Here is a 16,957-nt window from a genome sequence, read left to right on the forward strand (position 1 = left end):
GTGGTTGCTGCCTAATAAGCTCCCTTCCTGTGACACCCCAACGATCTAAGGCAATAGCAACATCTTAAAGAGGGCTTTTCACTTAGAAGTCCAAAACGTCTTCCTTCACCCAGAGTTCATGGCTTAACTCTCTTACTTCGGGAGAAAAAAGAAGGCACAATTGTATATTTTTGCTTATATCCTACAACTCTGCCATATAAACAAACAACTGCATGTTCAACTTAATTAAAATTAAAGCCAAGGAGATAAAAAAAAGTTCATAAATGAGATTGGAGTTACATTTGTTGAAATATTCAAAGAAAATAATGAAACCATAAGCAAGTCAGATGCAACAAGAGAATCCAGACCTCTAGATAGAGATTAAAAAATAAAGTACTGGGGAAGTCCAAAAGATGGCTTGGGAAAGAAGGAAGAAGGAGAAAAGGTCGCTCATACCAGCTTGAGACAAAGAAGCAGAAGCCAAGCCCTGAAACAATACAGCACTGTCCCTCTCTGCATGTCACCTCATAAAGAAAGGTAAAGCCAGAGTTTCCAGGCAGTCAGAGCTAGTGTCTCTGGCTTATTCTGGGAGCTGCTCCCAATTGCTATAAGACTCAGGCAAGGGTCAAAGCAGGTTCTGGCCTCCCAGACACTAGATCATCCAGATATCCTGGACATCCAGCCCAGCTAGAAAACCACGCATCACAGGCCACATGCAGGAGTGGTTCAGAGTGTCCCTCAAGCAGGGCAGAAAAGTAATCCCAAAGTTTATCCCCCTGCATAGCCTCCCCTTGAGTCAAACTAGGCACATGGGTACAATACAGACAAGTTAGCCAACAGGATGAGCTACCCTGTTCCCATCTTCCTTCTTTAACCTCACTTAGTCATTTTCATCATGAAAAGGAAGTTATAATGAGCAAACATGCACTGCAAATAACTAGTCATTACAATCTTCTCTTAAAGCAGTTTATGAATGACCTAGAGAAGCAGAAGCTCCAGGAGGGACATATTTTTGCTGTGATGGGTCAGGTTAAAACTATCCAGGTAGGCAAATTAAGTTTAGGTACCAGCGTCCATGACATCTCAAAAGGGTAGCAAAAAAAGGAGGGAGAGCTAAAGCCCAACCACTAGGGACACCAACATGTCTTGGTAGCCAGTATCATTCTTCTTCAAAGTTGAAGACAAGGGTTTATCAGGAACACACATGAGGAGCTGTAGAATCACCCTGCAGACTTTCTTCTCTTAGGAAATAGAAACTCAAGAGTTCAAGAATCATCTACTCCACATATATTACAGTAGAACGTGGTTTTCTCAGTGGCATAATTATGAAGAGAGATAAACACTTGAGGGGCCAAGGAAGGCTATGTCTGCTGCACTGAGCTCCTTGGAGATACCAAGACTTCCCCCAAGCCATGCAAAGGCTCTGGTTCTCTTCTCTGCCATCTGGGCATTCCCCCAGGTGGGCACAGGCAGACTCACTCATTGAGTAGTGGCATCGATGTTCTCCTCTTGCTCTTTTGAACCATGTTGGCCTGGTTCCTCAAGGAGATGCGGATCATGGCTGGGGCCAACCGACAGGGCTCCCCATCTACCTGCATGGGGATGGACTTGTATGTTAGCAGCATGACCTCCCGACACTGGTGCAGCCTTTCGCCGTGGCCCCCAACTTGCAGGGCGGCCTGTAAAAATGAGAGTCAGAAGGAAGCCAGGAGTTACTTCCTAGAGTTACTTAGGGGAGTTATAAGCCCCAAGCTCACAGTACTGAACCAGAGGCTTTTAATAAACTTGTGGACAGTTGTTAGTGGAGAGTGCATTGGGAAGACTTTCTAAGTCATCCATACAATCAACTTAAAAATCAAAACTTTTGCTAAACTTGACGACAGATTCTCACAGATAAGCACTTTTGCCAGAATGCATTTTCAGTATTAATTTAATAATCATGCCAGTTTCACAGAAAAAAACATTGGTTTTTATATTATCTAATGTCATTAAATAATTTTAAGTAGAAAATTACTATTATTTGGAGGGGGTTGCCTCATACCTAGAGATGCCCAGATCTTAGTCCCCCAATGTGTTGATCTTGAGGTCTTGAGGGGCTTGGGATGCTATGTTACCAATGTGCATGAAAAATACACTATTTATCTACTGTACTATCTCTTCAGCCCCATAGATTAAAAGAATTAAAAGCACATTGTTTAAATGATTTCTACCTTATATTTAAATATATACATAGTAAACAATTATATTTTGAGTATATAGGTATATACAATAAATTCAGTATGTACTATATAACTGTATAGTATTTTGTTTCATTTGTTTTAACATTATTGCCAGTTCCATAAAAAAATAGCTATATAGTATATATATAGTAGTATATAACTACAGCAACCATATATACTACATACACATATCATCTATTTATAATCATAAAATATACACTATATATCATATGCTAAACATATATGTAAATATGCCATTCATTTTTTGTAACTGTTCTATTTTGTTTGTTTTATAACCACACCTGGCAATTCTCAGGGCTTCTTCCTGGCTCTACACTCAGGACCATATGTGATGCCAGGAATCAAATGCAGCTTTGTCACATTTAAGGCTACATGCAATGCAGCTTGGTCACATGCAAGGTTACATGCAATGCTCTACCCTCTGTGCTATGTCTCTATTTTTAAATTTTAACCTATACATCCTCAATGTATTTTTCATTTATATAAGATCAATGAAGTAGTAAATAATATTAATTATTCAATGAAAGCATTCTAAAATGTAAAGAAATTTTGAGGATCAAAACCAAACATTGTAAGGGTTCTGTTTTCCAGAAGAAAAGTCAATTCAAGGTGGTTGACGTGATAGCACAGCAATTAGTTATTTGCCTTGCATGTGGCCAACCTGGAATGGATCCAGGTTCGCTCCCTGGCATCCCATAAGGTCCCCTGAGCCTGCCAGGAGTGATTTCTGAGTGCATAACCAGGAGTAACCCCTGAGTGCTACCAGGTGTGGTTCAAAAACAACAATTTTTTTTCAATTCAATATTAAAAAACTATTGTGACATCTTCCGAATCTCTCCTTCCTCCCATACCCTTCCAGGTGAAATTAATCTCATGGTGACACCTCCAAGGCCTTTCTGGAACCAGAGGCAGACTTTCTTCCCTTCTGGCTAGGTCCCAGCAGTCTCCATACTCAACCTCCTCCAACTCTACTCATCAAATCTCATACTACTCAGAGTTATTATACTTCTGTTCACTGGGTGAAGACATTCAGGGAAAGAAAAGCACACTTCAAGACTAATTACTGAAAGAATCCTGGGTATTAAATGCTAAAATCTACCCTTAGTACAGCACAACCAATGGGGAAGACAAGTAGAAATCCATCAAGTTTAATAAAACAGTAACACAAAAGGCTCACAGAGCACTAACCAACTCTATAAATCCTCAGAGAATGACTTCAGAGACACCACGTTGATGATATTTAATGAGCTCAAAGAAGGATGTGTAACTAGTCAGCAAGATACAATAAAATATTATAACTAAACTGAGAAAAATTAATCAGAAATAATAGAAATGAAGAGTATGGGAAGGGATGTTAAAAAAAACTCAATAGAGAGCAGCATAATATCAGTAGCTCAGAAAAAAAATGAGGAAATTCAAGATGCGATTGAGAAAAGCTCTGGAAAACAACAGAAGATGAAAAGTTTTGAAAATAAATGAAGAGTATACCAGATAACTATGCATTGCATTCAACAGACACAATATAAAAAACATTGAAATCCCTGATGAGGGGCTGGTGAGGTGGTGCTAGAGATAAGGTGTCTGCCTTGCAAGTGCTAGCCAAGGAAGGACCGCGGTCCAAGCCAGGGGCAATTTCTGAGCGCTTAGCCAGGAGTAACCCCTGAGCATCAAACGGGTGTGGCCGAAAAACAAAAAAAAAAAGGAAAGAAAGAAAGGAAAGGAAGAAAGAAAGAAAGAAAGAAAGAAAGAAAGAAAGAAAGAAAGAAAGAAAGAAAGAAAGAAAGAAAGAAAGAAAGAAAGAAAGAAAGAAAGAAAGAAAGAAAGAAAGAAAGAAAGAAAGAAAGAAGAAAGAAAGAAAGAAAGAAAGAAAGAAAGAAAGAAAGAAAGAAAGAAAGAAAGAAAGAAAGAAAGAAAGAAAGAAAGAAATCCCTGATGAACAGGAGGGTAAATTCAATAAAGAACCATAGTTGAAGAAATCATAGATAAGAATTTATCTGAGTTGAGGATTATTAACATGCATAAATAAGCTCAAAAAGAAAACTCCAAGATATGTGCTCAAAAGAGCAAGAAGACAAAAATAGAGACAGAATATTGAAAACAGGGAAATTTAAAAAGGAGCCATTAAATCTTTCTATGTATGAGACTTGGTTGGAACTGGAGGACATCTTACTAAATAAATCAGATGGAATAAGGTAAACACTAGATGATCTCATTCATCTGTCATATAGGGAGAAACATAAGGAAATGGCCAATATCTAATGAGGACAAACTCTTGGCCCCTGAATTCAAAGCTGAGATTACCAAGCAGTGGGAGGAGGAAAGGGGTAAGGGTAGACCGAGTGTGACAAGACACAATGGTTGAGGGTCCTGGACACTTGAGTGGCATGAAGATACAATAACTTTGTTCAGTAAGACCAAGCAAGTTAATATTACTGTAACCATTTAACCTAAATGACAATAAAAATAATTTAAAATAAATTAAAAGTATAAAAATAGTAAAAACTGTTCATATTTAATATCTACATTCTATTTAAGCAGAAAATTTTAGGAACAGATGAAAAGCTAGTAAACTAATAAGTGAATTTAACAACATTGTAAGAAAAAGTATCTATAAATGCATTGAGTTTATAATATATTAGCAAGAATAATTAATCTGAAGTCCAAAGTAATGCTATTTAAAATAACATCAAAACTCATAAAATAGTTAGAAAGGAATATGTGTTCAAGGACCCAAAAACTGTACTACAACCAGCTGCCATTAAAAAAGCCCCTTACCCTCTCAGGAAAAAAAACGCTGGTGAGAACAGCCCCAAACCCACCCCCCCACCCCCGCCCCTTGCATACTCTAGCTCAGCCAGGGTGGAATGAAGGAACCCACAGGTCACTCTTTAAATTTGGTGTGCACAAAACAGCCCCTCCCCAACCTGTTCGCCTCCAAACCTTCCAGCTGCCATCACAAAAACTCTGCATCCACTCAGGAAAGAAAGCTCACTGATCCACAGCCCCACAAACCTCGCAGACACTTCAGCTTATATCAGACGATTCTCTAACGTTTCTCACCTTAAAAAAATATACTGCCCTCAAAGTGAAAAACAACTCAACAAAGTAGTGCACATTTCTTTCATACTTGGGCAACCTCGCTTACTTAGAAAAAATAAACCTCAAAGCAAATATACCTCCAACAACCTCTTATACAATTAAACAGACCACTTTTTTAAAAAATACCCTGAAACTGGCACTCCAACTCACTCAATGCAAAGAACAATGGGGAAATGGGGAAATTAAGGAATATACCTGGGGATATGGAAAGTAATCCTAGCATATTTCCAGGTCCTCCAAAGTGCACACACCCTATAGATGAAAATCTAAAATCAGCATTTAAATCTTAGCAATGGTATTCAAGGAATCACTAGCTGAAGAAATTAAGAAATCTATAGATGAACAATTTAACCAAATCAAAGAACTCTATCAGAAGATGAGAAAATTCATACCTATGGAACTAAGAGAACTAAAAAACATGCTAGTAGACCATAATAGCAGAATTACACACATAGAGAATCACATGAATGAACTTGAAGACAAAAATACAAGCCAACAACAACAAAGAAGTCAATAAGAAAAAAAGATACAAAGCATTGAAAGAAAATGTAAGGTACTTAATGAACAAAGACAAAAGAAATAATCTATGCCTAATAGGAATACCAAAAGAGAAGTAAAAAGCGAAAGGGGAAGAACAAGTAGTGAGATAAATAATAGCAAAGAATTTTCCCACTTTCTGGAAAGAGATGGCTGTACAAATCTATGAGTTGAAAAGAGTACCAAAGAAAATGGACCTTAACATATCAACACCAAGACATACAGTAATTCGAATTGGGGGGGGGGGGGGGATTCTGCAAAGCAATAAGAGAGAAAAAAATCTCAAGTACAAAGGAACATAAGAATCAACCCAGATCTTCCATATGAAACAATCCAGGCAAGAAGACAGTGAAATGACATATTTAATGTACTGAATTTTCGAAATAGACTTCCAACCTAGAGTCCACTACCCAGGAAAGCTCTCATTTACATGGGAGGGAGGGTTAAAAACATTCTCAGACAAAAAAGAACTCTCAATATTTGCATTAACCAAACTGACTCTAAATGAACTATTCAGAGATCAACACACAAATCAAATCCCCAATTGTAACAACAACAGCCTTACATAATAGCCCTCTCTGTCAATAATTTCCTTAAATGTCAATGGACTAAACTCTCTATTAAAAGGCACAGATTAGAGGGATGGATCAGGAAAAAAACCTGCTGCCTACAGGAAACACAGTTCAGGATGGAAATAAATTATATGTGCTACTGAAAAAAAAGATCTAGGAAAGCCATACTCATATCAGACCAAATTGCATTTAGCCTCAAGAAAGTACTCAGAGACAAAGATGGACACTACTTATTGATCAAGGGAATATTAGATCAAGAACTATGGAGCCAGCGAGATAGCATGGAGGTAAGGCGTTTGCCTTCCATGCAGAAGGACTGACATTCGAATCATGGCATTCCTTATGTCCCCTGAGCCTGCCAGGGGAGATTTCTGAGTGTAGAGCCAGGAGTAACCCCTGAGTGCTGCTGGTGTGAGCCAAAAACAAAAACAAAAACAAAAAAGAACTAATCAACATTTATGCACCAAATATACAGTCAGAAAAATATGTAAGGCTTTGTTCATAAACCTGGAAAAACATATGGATAAAAAAGTGATAGTAGTGGGAGATTTCAACACACCATATTACCACTAGACAGATCCACTAGGCAAAACACTAGCAAAGACATAAGAGCCCTAAATGAGAAAAAAAAAGAAAAAGGACTAGTGGACTTATACAGGGCCCTCCATCCTCAGAGATTGGTATACACGTTCTTCTCAAGTCCAAAAACTACTACAGAGAGAAATTAAAGAAAATTTAATGGAAAATATGTAAATTTTATTGAATACTCAGTTATCTCAAACTTATCTAAAATTCAAAACAATTCTAGAAAATTAAAAAATCTCCTAATGATATTTTTTGTGGGGTAATTCTGTTTGTTTTGTTTTTGTTTTCGGATTACACTCAGAAGCACTCAGGGGTTACTCCTGACGCTGGGCTCAGAAATCACCCCTAGCAGGCTCGAGGGACCATATGGAATGCTGGGATTTGAACCACCATCCGTCTGCATGCAAGGCAAATGCCCTACTGCTCTGCTATCTCTCAGGCCTCTCCTAGTGATATTTTTAATTTAGATAACATGTTTAAATTTATTATGAAATTTATATAAAATACTAAAAGAGGTCTGCAAGATATACTGCAGGTGGATTGCTTGTGATGTAAGCAGGTGATCCAGGTTTGATCCCTGGCCCCCTTTTGGTCTCCAGTGTCCGTCCAGTCTGAGTGCAGAGCCATCAGTCCCGAGAATTGCCAGGTATTGCCCCCAAACAAATAAAAATCTAAAAACAATCAAAATAAAAGAATAATTGAAAATTATTCTTATTATCAGATAAAGCTACAGAAATCAAACACTATGGTACTGACATAGAAATAAATTAATTAATGGAAGAGACAAGGATACAAAACAACTTATCTGTGAGAAAGAATGACTATCTAGGGCAACTACAGAGAAAACAAAAGCATGTTCAATAAACAGTGCTAGAAAAAGAAACAGGATAAATGTATTTCTTATTAGTTGTGGAAGACATACCCAACAGTGCTCAAGGACCACCAGGGTCACTTCCAAAGGTGCTTGAGGACCCATGTAGCATTGGAAATCAGACCCAGAAAGTACTCAGAGACAAAGATGGACACTACTTATTGATCAGGAAAATATTAGATCAAGAACTAATCAACATTTATGTCTAGTAGTAGACCCTGTATCTACTACTAGAATGAGGGATAAGTGTACTTAAAAAATGTAATCATGATACCATCTTTGCATAACACACAAACTAATGAGTTGATTCATTTATTACATATAAAATCTAAAAGATTGCATTTTCAAGAACAAAATATAAGAAAATATCTTTTCAAATTGTCTTGGAGAAAGGAAGACTTCTTTTTTTTTTTTAAATTTGGTGGTTTTTCAGCCACACCCGTTTGATGCTCAGGGGTTACTCCTGGCTAAGCACTCAGAAATTGTCCCTGGCTTGGGGGGATCATATGGGACACTGGGGGATCGAACTGAGGTCCTTCCTTGGCTAGCACTTGTAAGGCAGACACCTTACCTCTAGCGCCACCTCACCAGCCCCAAAAGGAAGACTTTGTAAGGACACAAAAATCTCTATCATAAAATGATTCATCTTTTAAAATTGAAATTCAAAAGAATGTTTAAACTTCTGATCATCAAAAGAAACATTAAAAATAAAAAGATTTTTAAAAAATGACAGAATATGAGCCATATAGATAGATAATATAGCCACAAGGTACTTGCCTTGCATGAGGCCAATCCCGCCCCCCCTTCAATCTAGGTACTGTATATATTACCCAGATCTCTGTTAGGAGTGACCCCTGAGCACAGAGTCAGGCATAAGTCCTGAATACAACTGAGTGTGCCCCACAAAAAATTACTGATCTCAGGATATATTAATATTTGTAATTCAAATATAAAAGGTTTTCAGTTTGGGACCAGAGAGATAGCATGGAGGGAAGGTGTTTGCCTTGCATGCAGAAGGACAGTGGTTCGAATCCTGGCATCCCATATGTTCCCCTGAGCCTTCCAGGGGTGATTTCTGAGTGTAGAGCCAGGAGTAACCCCTCTAAGCACTGCCGGGGTATGACGCAAAAAAAAAAAAAGGGCAGAAAAAAAGAAGTTTTGCAGTTTATTAAAACATGAAAGACAATGGGCTAAGGATGTAGCTCTCTAGTATGTGTAAGTCCCTGAGCTGGACTCATGGAACAACACAGCACCCCAAGAACTATTGAGAGTAGCCTCTAACATTACTAGCTATGCACTCCCCCAATAGTTGCATATTGGATGGGTTGTTTCTAAATCTTGGCAAGTGTTCTATGGTGATGAACATAGATATACATATACCCTTTAAAATTAATGTTTTCATGTATTGGGGATAGATGCAAAGAAATGGTATCACTAGGGAATATGGTAGTCCTATTCATATTCTATTTAATGGCTCTCTATATTGTTTTCTATAAAGGCTGAACCAGATGGCATTTCCACCAACAGTGGAGAAGAATTTCTTTCTCACTAAACCCTGCCAACCAACACTGGTATTTTCCAGATATTTGATATGTGTTATTCTTACAGCAGTGGTATCTCATTGTTATTTTGATTTGCAATTTTCAAATCATAAGGGGCTATGAGCACTTTTCAATATACTTGTTTCCCATCTGTATGTTTTCTTTTGGAAGTGTCTGTCTATCTCTATTTATAGACAGGTTCATTGGATTTATTTTTGTTGTTGAGTTTTGTGAGTGCTTTATAGATCTTGATATCAACCCTTTATCTCATGTAGAAGGGAATATAGAATAATATTTTGCATGTTTAAAACTTAAACATACACAAGGTAGCAACAAAGATCCAATGGGAGAAATGATCCACTCAACTGAATAAGGGGGAGGTAGCCTGGAAAGGAAGGGCTTTAAGTTTCTTGGAGGTAGAAAGGGTTGGTGGGATCCTCGGGAGTAGAAAAGGGTCCACCGGTGATGAGTGTGGTATTGAAATTATGTGCATTAGAACCTCTTTATTTCTTAAAATTCTGGGGTCACACACAACAATGCTCAGAGGTTACTCCTAGCTCTTCACTCAGGAATTATTTTTAGTGATGATCAGAGAGCCATATGTGATGTTGAGAATTGAACCTGAGTTGTGAGCAAGGTCAAGAGCCTACCTGCTGTACTTATCTCTCCTGCCCCTGAAAAAAAATTATTAAAATCACTGTAAACCACAGAATCTCAATTAAAATAATTTTTAAAGAAAAAGATGTGTTTGGGGGCTGACGTTCAGCAGGTCTACTGCTTGAGTAACAAACTCAGCTCATTTCTCACCACCACTAAATAAGGTCCTCTAAATCTTTCCAGGAGTGATCCCTGAACAGTCAGGAATAAGTCCTGAGCACAGACAAGTGTGACCAAAAAAGGAGTAAAATATAAGTGTGCACAAAACACAGACATTTCAGAAAACTAAACTCAAAAAGATGGAAAGATTATAATAAAAATATTTTAAAAAATAATAAAAAGGAGATAAAAATACTCTCAAATTTGTTTTTGTTTTCTTTTTAGAAGACAGAATTGACTATTACATACATATAATCTTTTTCCTTCTTGAAATGGAACGTAGTTGTTCTTTCTTCTTTTTTTTTTTTTTCATTAACTGTAACAGTTTTCTGTTTTGATCCATTATGAGATTTCTGGCACTTGTTGAGTATTATATTTCAGTCACATCCCATAAAATATTCTCATAAACTAAGGTTGGGTGAGTAAATAACACAATTTCTAGAAAGCCATTCTATAATCACTATTAAGAGGCTTAGGCATTCCCATGAGTGAGAGCGACAGCCAAAAAGGCTTTGAAGCGCCCAGCACAATTAGGCTTGTCTTCACCCACAAGGGCAGAACTAATTTCTACCTGTGTTGGTCTAAAGGGGACTTTGTATACAGCAGCACCTGTGCCCATCTTCCTAATGGGCACAGCCAAAGATGCCAGCATCAAAAGCTCTGAAGCACCCAGCTAGGTAGGCTTGTCTCCACCCACAAAGGGTGGAGCCAGAAGAGCAGGGCCACTCAGTTTTGCTCCACAGCCACGCTTGTCTTCTAGAACATGAACCCCATCTCAACACTTAGTAAGAATGACACTACAAGCATGGCAAAGGGGAAACAACACAGGACTACAGCATGCATAGAGAATGAAGATGGCAGCTCTGATGACCCAAAAATTATCTACCACCTAATTAGCCTCTTGGATAAGGAGTTTAGAGAAGAAATATGGAGGATCCTCATAGAAATGAAAGAGCATAGATCAAGCTGAACAGAACACAACATAGAATTCAGAAAACTTCAAACTGATATAATGGGACTAAAAAACTCAGTAGATGAAATGAAAATCTCTATTGATAGCCTCTCCAATAGAATAATAGCAGCTGAGGACAGAATTTGTGAGATGGAAGATGAGATGTTTAACAACTCTATACAGCAGAAGAGAATGGAAAAAAAACTTAAAGCAAATGATCAGACAATGGAAAAAATACTCAAATATTGTGAATAGATGAAAATAGAAATGTTCAATAAATTCAAAAGAAGCAACATAAGAATTATTGCAGTCCCAGAAATCCAGGAAGAAAATCCCCAGGAAGAATCAACAGTCAAGGACATCATTACAGAAAAATTTCCAGAGCTAAAAATTACATGCAACCAATCCAACATGCCTGAAGACTATCAGCTAAGAGAGACTCAAGAAAAGCACGCCAAGACATATCCTAGTCACAATGACAAATCCCACAGGTAGCAATACAATACTGAAAGCTGCAATATCAAAAAGGAAAATTACATTCAAAGGAGCATCCTTAAGAATTACAGCAGATCTGTCACAAGAAACCTTCAAGGCCAGAAGGCAGTGGTGGGATATAGTGATAAAACATAATGAAATGAATGCTCACCTAGACTACTACATCCAGCCAGACTCACTTTCAGGTTTGAAGGAAGTATACATGCCTTGACTAATAAACAACAGCTCAGAAAACAGACTCAAAACCAGCCCTAAAAGAAACACAGTAAGGTTTATTTTGAGGAAAGAAAGACCAAAAGACACAACAAACTTCTACAAAAAAGATGACACTAAATCCCATGACAATTATCTTTCTCAACATCAATGGACTAAATGAACCTGTTAAGAGACACAGAGTGGCAAAATGGATCAAAAAGCAGAATCCAACATTTTGCTACTGACAAGAAACACATCTGAATAATCAGCACCAGCACAGATTCAAAATCAAAGGCTGGAGAAAAATCATCCAAGCAAACAACATCCTTAAAAAAGCAGGAATGGGATTTCTGGCTGGAGAAGGCAGCAGGCAGACCATCTGACAGGACCTGAATTATATTATCATTCAGACCACTAAAACAGTAACTGCAAACCACAGACTTATGTTACAGGACCTAATTGATGAACACATTTTGGCAAATTAATATTTCCTCTCTCTCTTTCTCCCTCTCTCTCTCTCTCTCTCTGACTCTTTTCCTTACTTCTTTCCTTCTCCCCTTTTTTCTTCTTCCTCTTCGTCATAATCATTAATTCAATGTATGTTAAATAAAATTCACACTGTTAGTTTCGCTTAAGGAAAGGAAATTTGATACATAAGATGCAGCAGACAATACTACATAGGGTAGCCACCTACATATAGACCTCACAACCAGATTGCTAGTACATGAGATGCAAAAACTATGTGTAACCTAAAATACTCCAGCCATTATCTAACTCTGAAACCCTCATTTAGCAAGGCCAAACCCATCGCTGATGAAATGCCTAGAAAATAAGAAACCCTCCCAACTCTGATGCACCGGCCCAACCTCTTTTATTTGACATACTTAATTTTCTTTTTTAATTTATTTTTACTATATTTAATTATTCTCTTCTCTCTGATCTCTTGTTCTCCCTTCCTCCCTTTCCTAAGCTATACCTACGCTAATTATTTAACTTAATTCAACCAGTCCTTAAGAGCTCAGACTCATCCTATTAGAGTCAGAACTCTAAAAACAACTTAAAATTACATCACTAATGCATGTCTTTATGTGGGCATGAGTACATAGACAGAGGAATCTCCTCTGAGTGCTAAGAAAGCTGGAGTGGCCATATTAGTTTCAGATGAAACAAATTTTAGACTTAAAAAAGTTATAAGGGACAAATATGGTCATTTCATACTAATTAAAGGATATGTATAACAAGAAGAAATCACACTTCTAAACATACATGCACCCAAAGATGGACCAGCAAAATATTTAATACAACTGTTGACAAACCTAAAAGAAGACATCAATAATAACACAATAATAGTGCAAGATCTCAACGCTGCCCTGATACCCCTTAATAGGTCAACAAGGTTGAAACCCAACAAGAATATAATAGCTCTGAAAAGAGAAATGGAAGAAGTGGACTAGTAGATATAAATAGGGCACTCCATCCCCAGAAAACTGGATACACATTTTTCTCCAATGCACATGGGTGATCAATAACAAGAAAAATAAAAACCACATGATCATATCAATAGATGCAGAGAAAGCATTTGATAAGGTCCAACACCCATTCTTGATCAAAACTCTCAGCAAGATGGGAATGGAAGGAACCTTTCTCAATCTAGTTGAAGCCATCTACCACAAGCCAATGGCAAATATTATCCTCAATGGAGAAAAACTAAAAGCCTTCCCTCTAAATTCTGGTACAAGACAAAGCTGTCCTCTCTCACCACTCCTATTCAACATAGCACTGGAAGTACTTGCTATAGCGATTAGGCAAGAAAAAGATATCAAGGGAATCCAGATAGGAAAGGAAGAAGTCAAGCTCTCACTGTTTGCAGATGACATGATACTCTACTTAGAAAACCCTAAAGACTCTACCAAAAAGTTTCTAGAAACAATAGACTCATATAGCAAGGTGGCAGGCTACAAAATTAACACACAAAAATTAATGGCCTTTCTATACACCAATGGTAATCAGGAAGAAATGGACATTAAGAAAACAACCCCATTCACAATAGTGCCACACAAACTCAAATATCTTGGAATCAACTTGACTAAAAATGTGAAGGACCTATACAAAGAAAACTATAAAACTCTGCTCCAGGAAATAAGAGAGGACATGCGGAAATGGAAACGCATACCCTGCTCGTGGATTGGCAGGATTAACATCATCAAAATGGCAATACTCCCCAAGGCATTATACATATTTAATGCTATCCCTCTAAAGATACCCATGACATTCTTCAAAGAAGTGGATCAGACACTTTTGAAATTCATTTGGAACAATAAACACCCTCGAATAGCTAAAGCAATCATTGGGAAAAAGAATATGGGAGGAATTACTTTCCCCAACTTTAAACTGTACTACAAAGCAATAGTTATCAAAACAGCATGGTATTGGAATAAGGACAGGCCCTCAGATCAGTGGAATAGGCTTGAATACTCAGAAAATGTTCCCCAGACATACAATCAACTAATTTTTGATAAAGGAGCAGAAAACCCTAAATGGAGCAGGGAAAGCCTCTTCAACAAGTGGTGTTGGCACAATTGGATAGCCACTTGCAAAAAATTGAACTTAGACCCCCAGCTATCATCATGTACGAAGGTAAAATCCAAATGGATTAAAGACCTTGATATCAGCCCCAAAACCATAAGATATATAGAACAGCACATAGGCAAGACACTCCAGGACATTACAGGCATCTTCAAGGAGGAAACTGCACTCTCCAAGCAAGTGAAAGCAGAGATTAACAGATGGGAATATATTAAGCTGAGAAGCTTCTGCATCTCAAAGGAAATAGTGCCCAGGATACAAGAGCCACCCACTGAGTGGGAGAAACTATTCACCCAATACCCATCAGATAAGGGGCTAATCTCCAAAATATACAAGGCACTGACAGAACTTTACAAGAAAAAAAACATCTAATCCCATCAAAAAATGGGGAGAAGAAATGAACAGACACTTTGACAAAGAAGAAATACAAATGGCCAAAAGACACATGAAAAAGTGCTCCACATCACTAATCATCAGGGAGATGCAAATCAAAACAACGATGAGATACCACCTCACACCACAGAGAATGGCACACATCACAAAGAATGAGAATAAACAGTGTTGGTGGGGATGTGGAGAGAAAGGAACTCTTATCCACTGCTGGTGGGAATGCCGTCTAGTTCAACCTTTATGGAAAGCGATATGGAGATTCCTCCAAAAACTTGAAATTGAGCTCTCATATGATCCAGCTATACCACTCCTAGGAATATACCCTAGGAACACAAAAATACAGTACAAAAACCCCTTCCTTACACCTATATTCATTGCAGCACTATTTACCATAGCAAGACTCTGGAAACAACCAAGATGCCCTTCAACAGATGAATGGCTAAAGAAACTGTGGTACATATACACAATGGAATATTATGCAGCTGTCAGGAGAGACGAAGTCATGAAATTTTCCTATACATGGATGTACATGGAATCTATTATGCTGAGTGAAATAAGTCAGAGAGAGAGAGAGAAAAACGCAGAATGGTCTCACTCATGGGTTTTAAGAAAAATGAAAGACATTCTTGCAATAATAATTTTCAGACACAAAAGAGAAAAGAGCTGGAAGTTCCAGCTCACCACAGGAAGCTCACCACAAAGAGTGATTAGTTTAGTTAGAGAAATAACTTCATTTTGAACTTTCCTAATAATGAAAATGTATGAGGGAAATGGAGAGCCTGTTTAGAGTACAGGCGGGGGTCGGGTGGGGAGGAGGGAGACTTGGGACATTGGTGATGGGAATGTTGCACTGGTGATGGGTGGTGTTCTTTACATGACTGAAACCCAAACACAATCATGTATGTAATCAATGTGTTTAAATAAAAAAATAAATTAAAAAAAAGAAAGTCTACCTCGAATATAGGTGGGGGATGGGGGAGGGAGGTGATGAGAGCATTGGTGATGGAAAGTTGCTCTAGTGAAGGGGGGGGTGTTCTTTTTGTGACTGAAACCCAACTACAATCATGTTTGTAATCACGATGTTTAAATAAAGATATTATTAAAAATTAAAGGGGTGATAGAGAAATACACATTAAGAAAACATCATATTTATGATAGAAATCAATAATATTTCACAAGATACAGCCTCCATAACAACTGCCTCCATAAATAAATGTAACAACATTTGGAATTAAAAAAAAAAGAGGCTTAGGCATGTTTCTGTATTGTATCAGTCATTTCTTTTCTGGTTACTTATCAAAGAAAAATTTGAAATCTGAACATATTTATGAACCATTAGAATAATTATGGACCTGCCTAAAATAGCAAACATCCAAAATGTTAAATTTCATAAAATTTTTAATAAAGAATCAATATTAGTGCCAAAGTGGTCGTACAGTGGGTAGGGTCCTTGCAAGAAGTTGGCCTGAATTTGATCCCTGGCAGCGTATATGATTCCACAAGTATCACCAGAAATAATTCCTTGAATGGAGAACCAGAAGTAACTTCTAAGATCCTTGGATATGTTAAAAAATTTTAAAAAAAACAGGAACTACTTTTATTAAATTGGGACACATGCATACAATGATAGAGCAGATAGTCACTTTTATATGTGCTTTAATAAATCAAATAGAATACATAAAATATTAATTCTTCTTTGAGTCATGTGATCAGGAATATTTGTAATTTTATTTTCTTACCAGTATGTTAATTACTGAAATAAGAAAACATTTAACATTACTTTTTTTCTAAAAATATTAATTAGAGATGATCTGATATGTATGAAACTTCACCCTGGGAATCTCCTTGTGTAATTTTTCTCACTGAATATCCTCAAACTCATAAATATAAAAGAGCCTACATATTTTAATATCAATTACCAAAAAAGAAAGCTGTATATGCTTTCTTTAAAGTTGTGGAGACAGAAGTCTTTGGATTTCATACAGCATGGCAAATTAGGCTCTCGATTCCTCAGTCTGAATAAAGCTTTGAACTGTCCTGAAAAGTTCTGAACTACTTAGAAACAGATTCAACATGAAAGAACCTTTACAAGTTTAATG

The 16,957-nt window shown here is 37.4% G+C and overlaps 1 protein-coding gene across 1 annotated transcript in view; it reads right to left on the reverse strand.

Moving 5' to 3' along the window:
• DGKI (diacylglycerol kinase iota) overlaps nt 1–16,957 on the reverse strand; it is a 503,984-nt gene that overhangs the window by 151,377 nt on the left and 335,650 nt on the right. Inside the window, exon 20 of the mRNA XM_049774493.1 lies at nt 1,459–1,658. Within this exon, the coding sequence (XP_049630450.1) occupies nt 1,459–1,658 (200 nt within the window). The remainder of the gene's footprint in view (nt 1–1,458; nt 1,659–16,957) is intronic.

This window comes from Suncus etruscus, chromosome 1 (genome assembly GCF_024139225.1).
Source record: "Suncus etruscus isolate mSunEtr1 chromosome 1, mSunEtr1.pri.cur, whole genome shotgun sequence".
NCBI lineage: Eukaryota > Metazoa > Chordata > Mammalia > Eulipotyphla > Soricidae > Suncus > Suncus etruscus.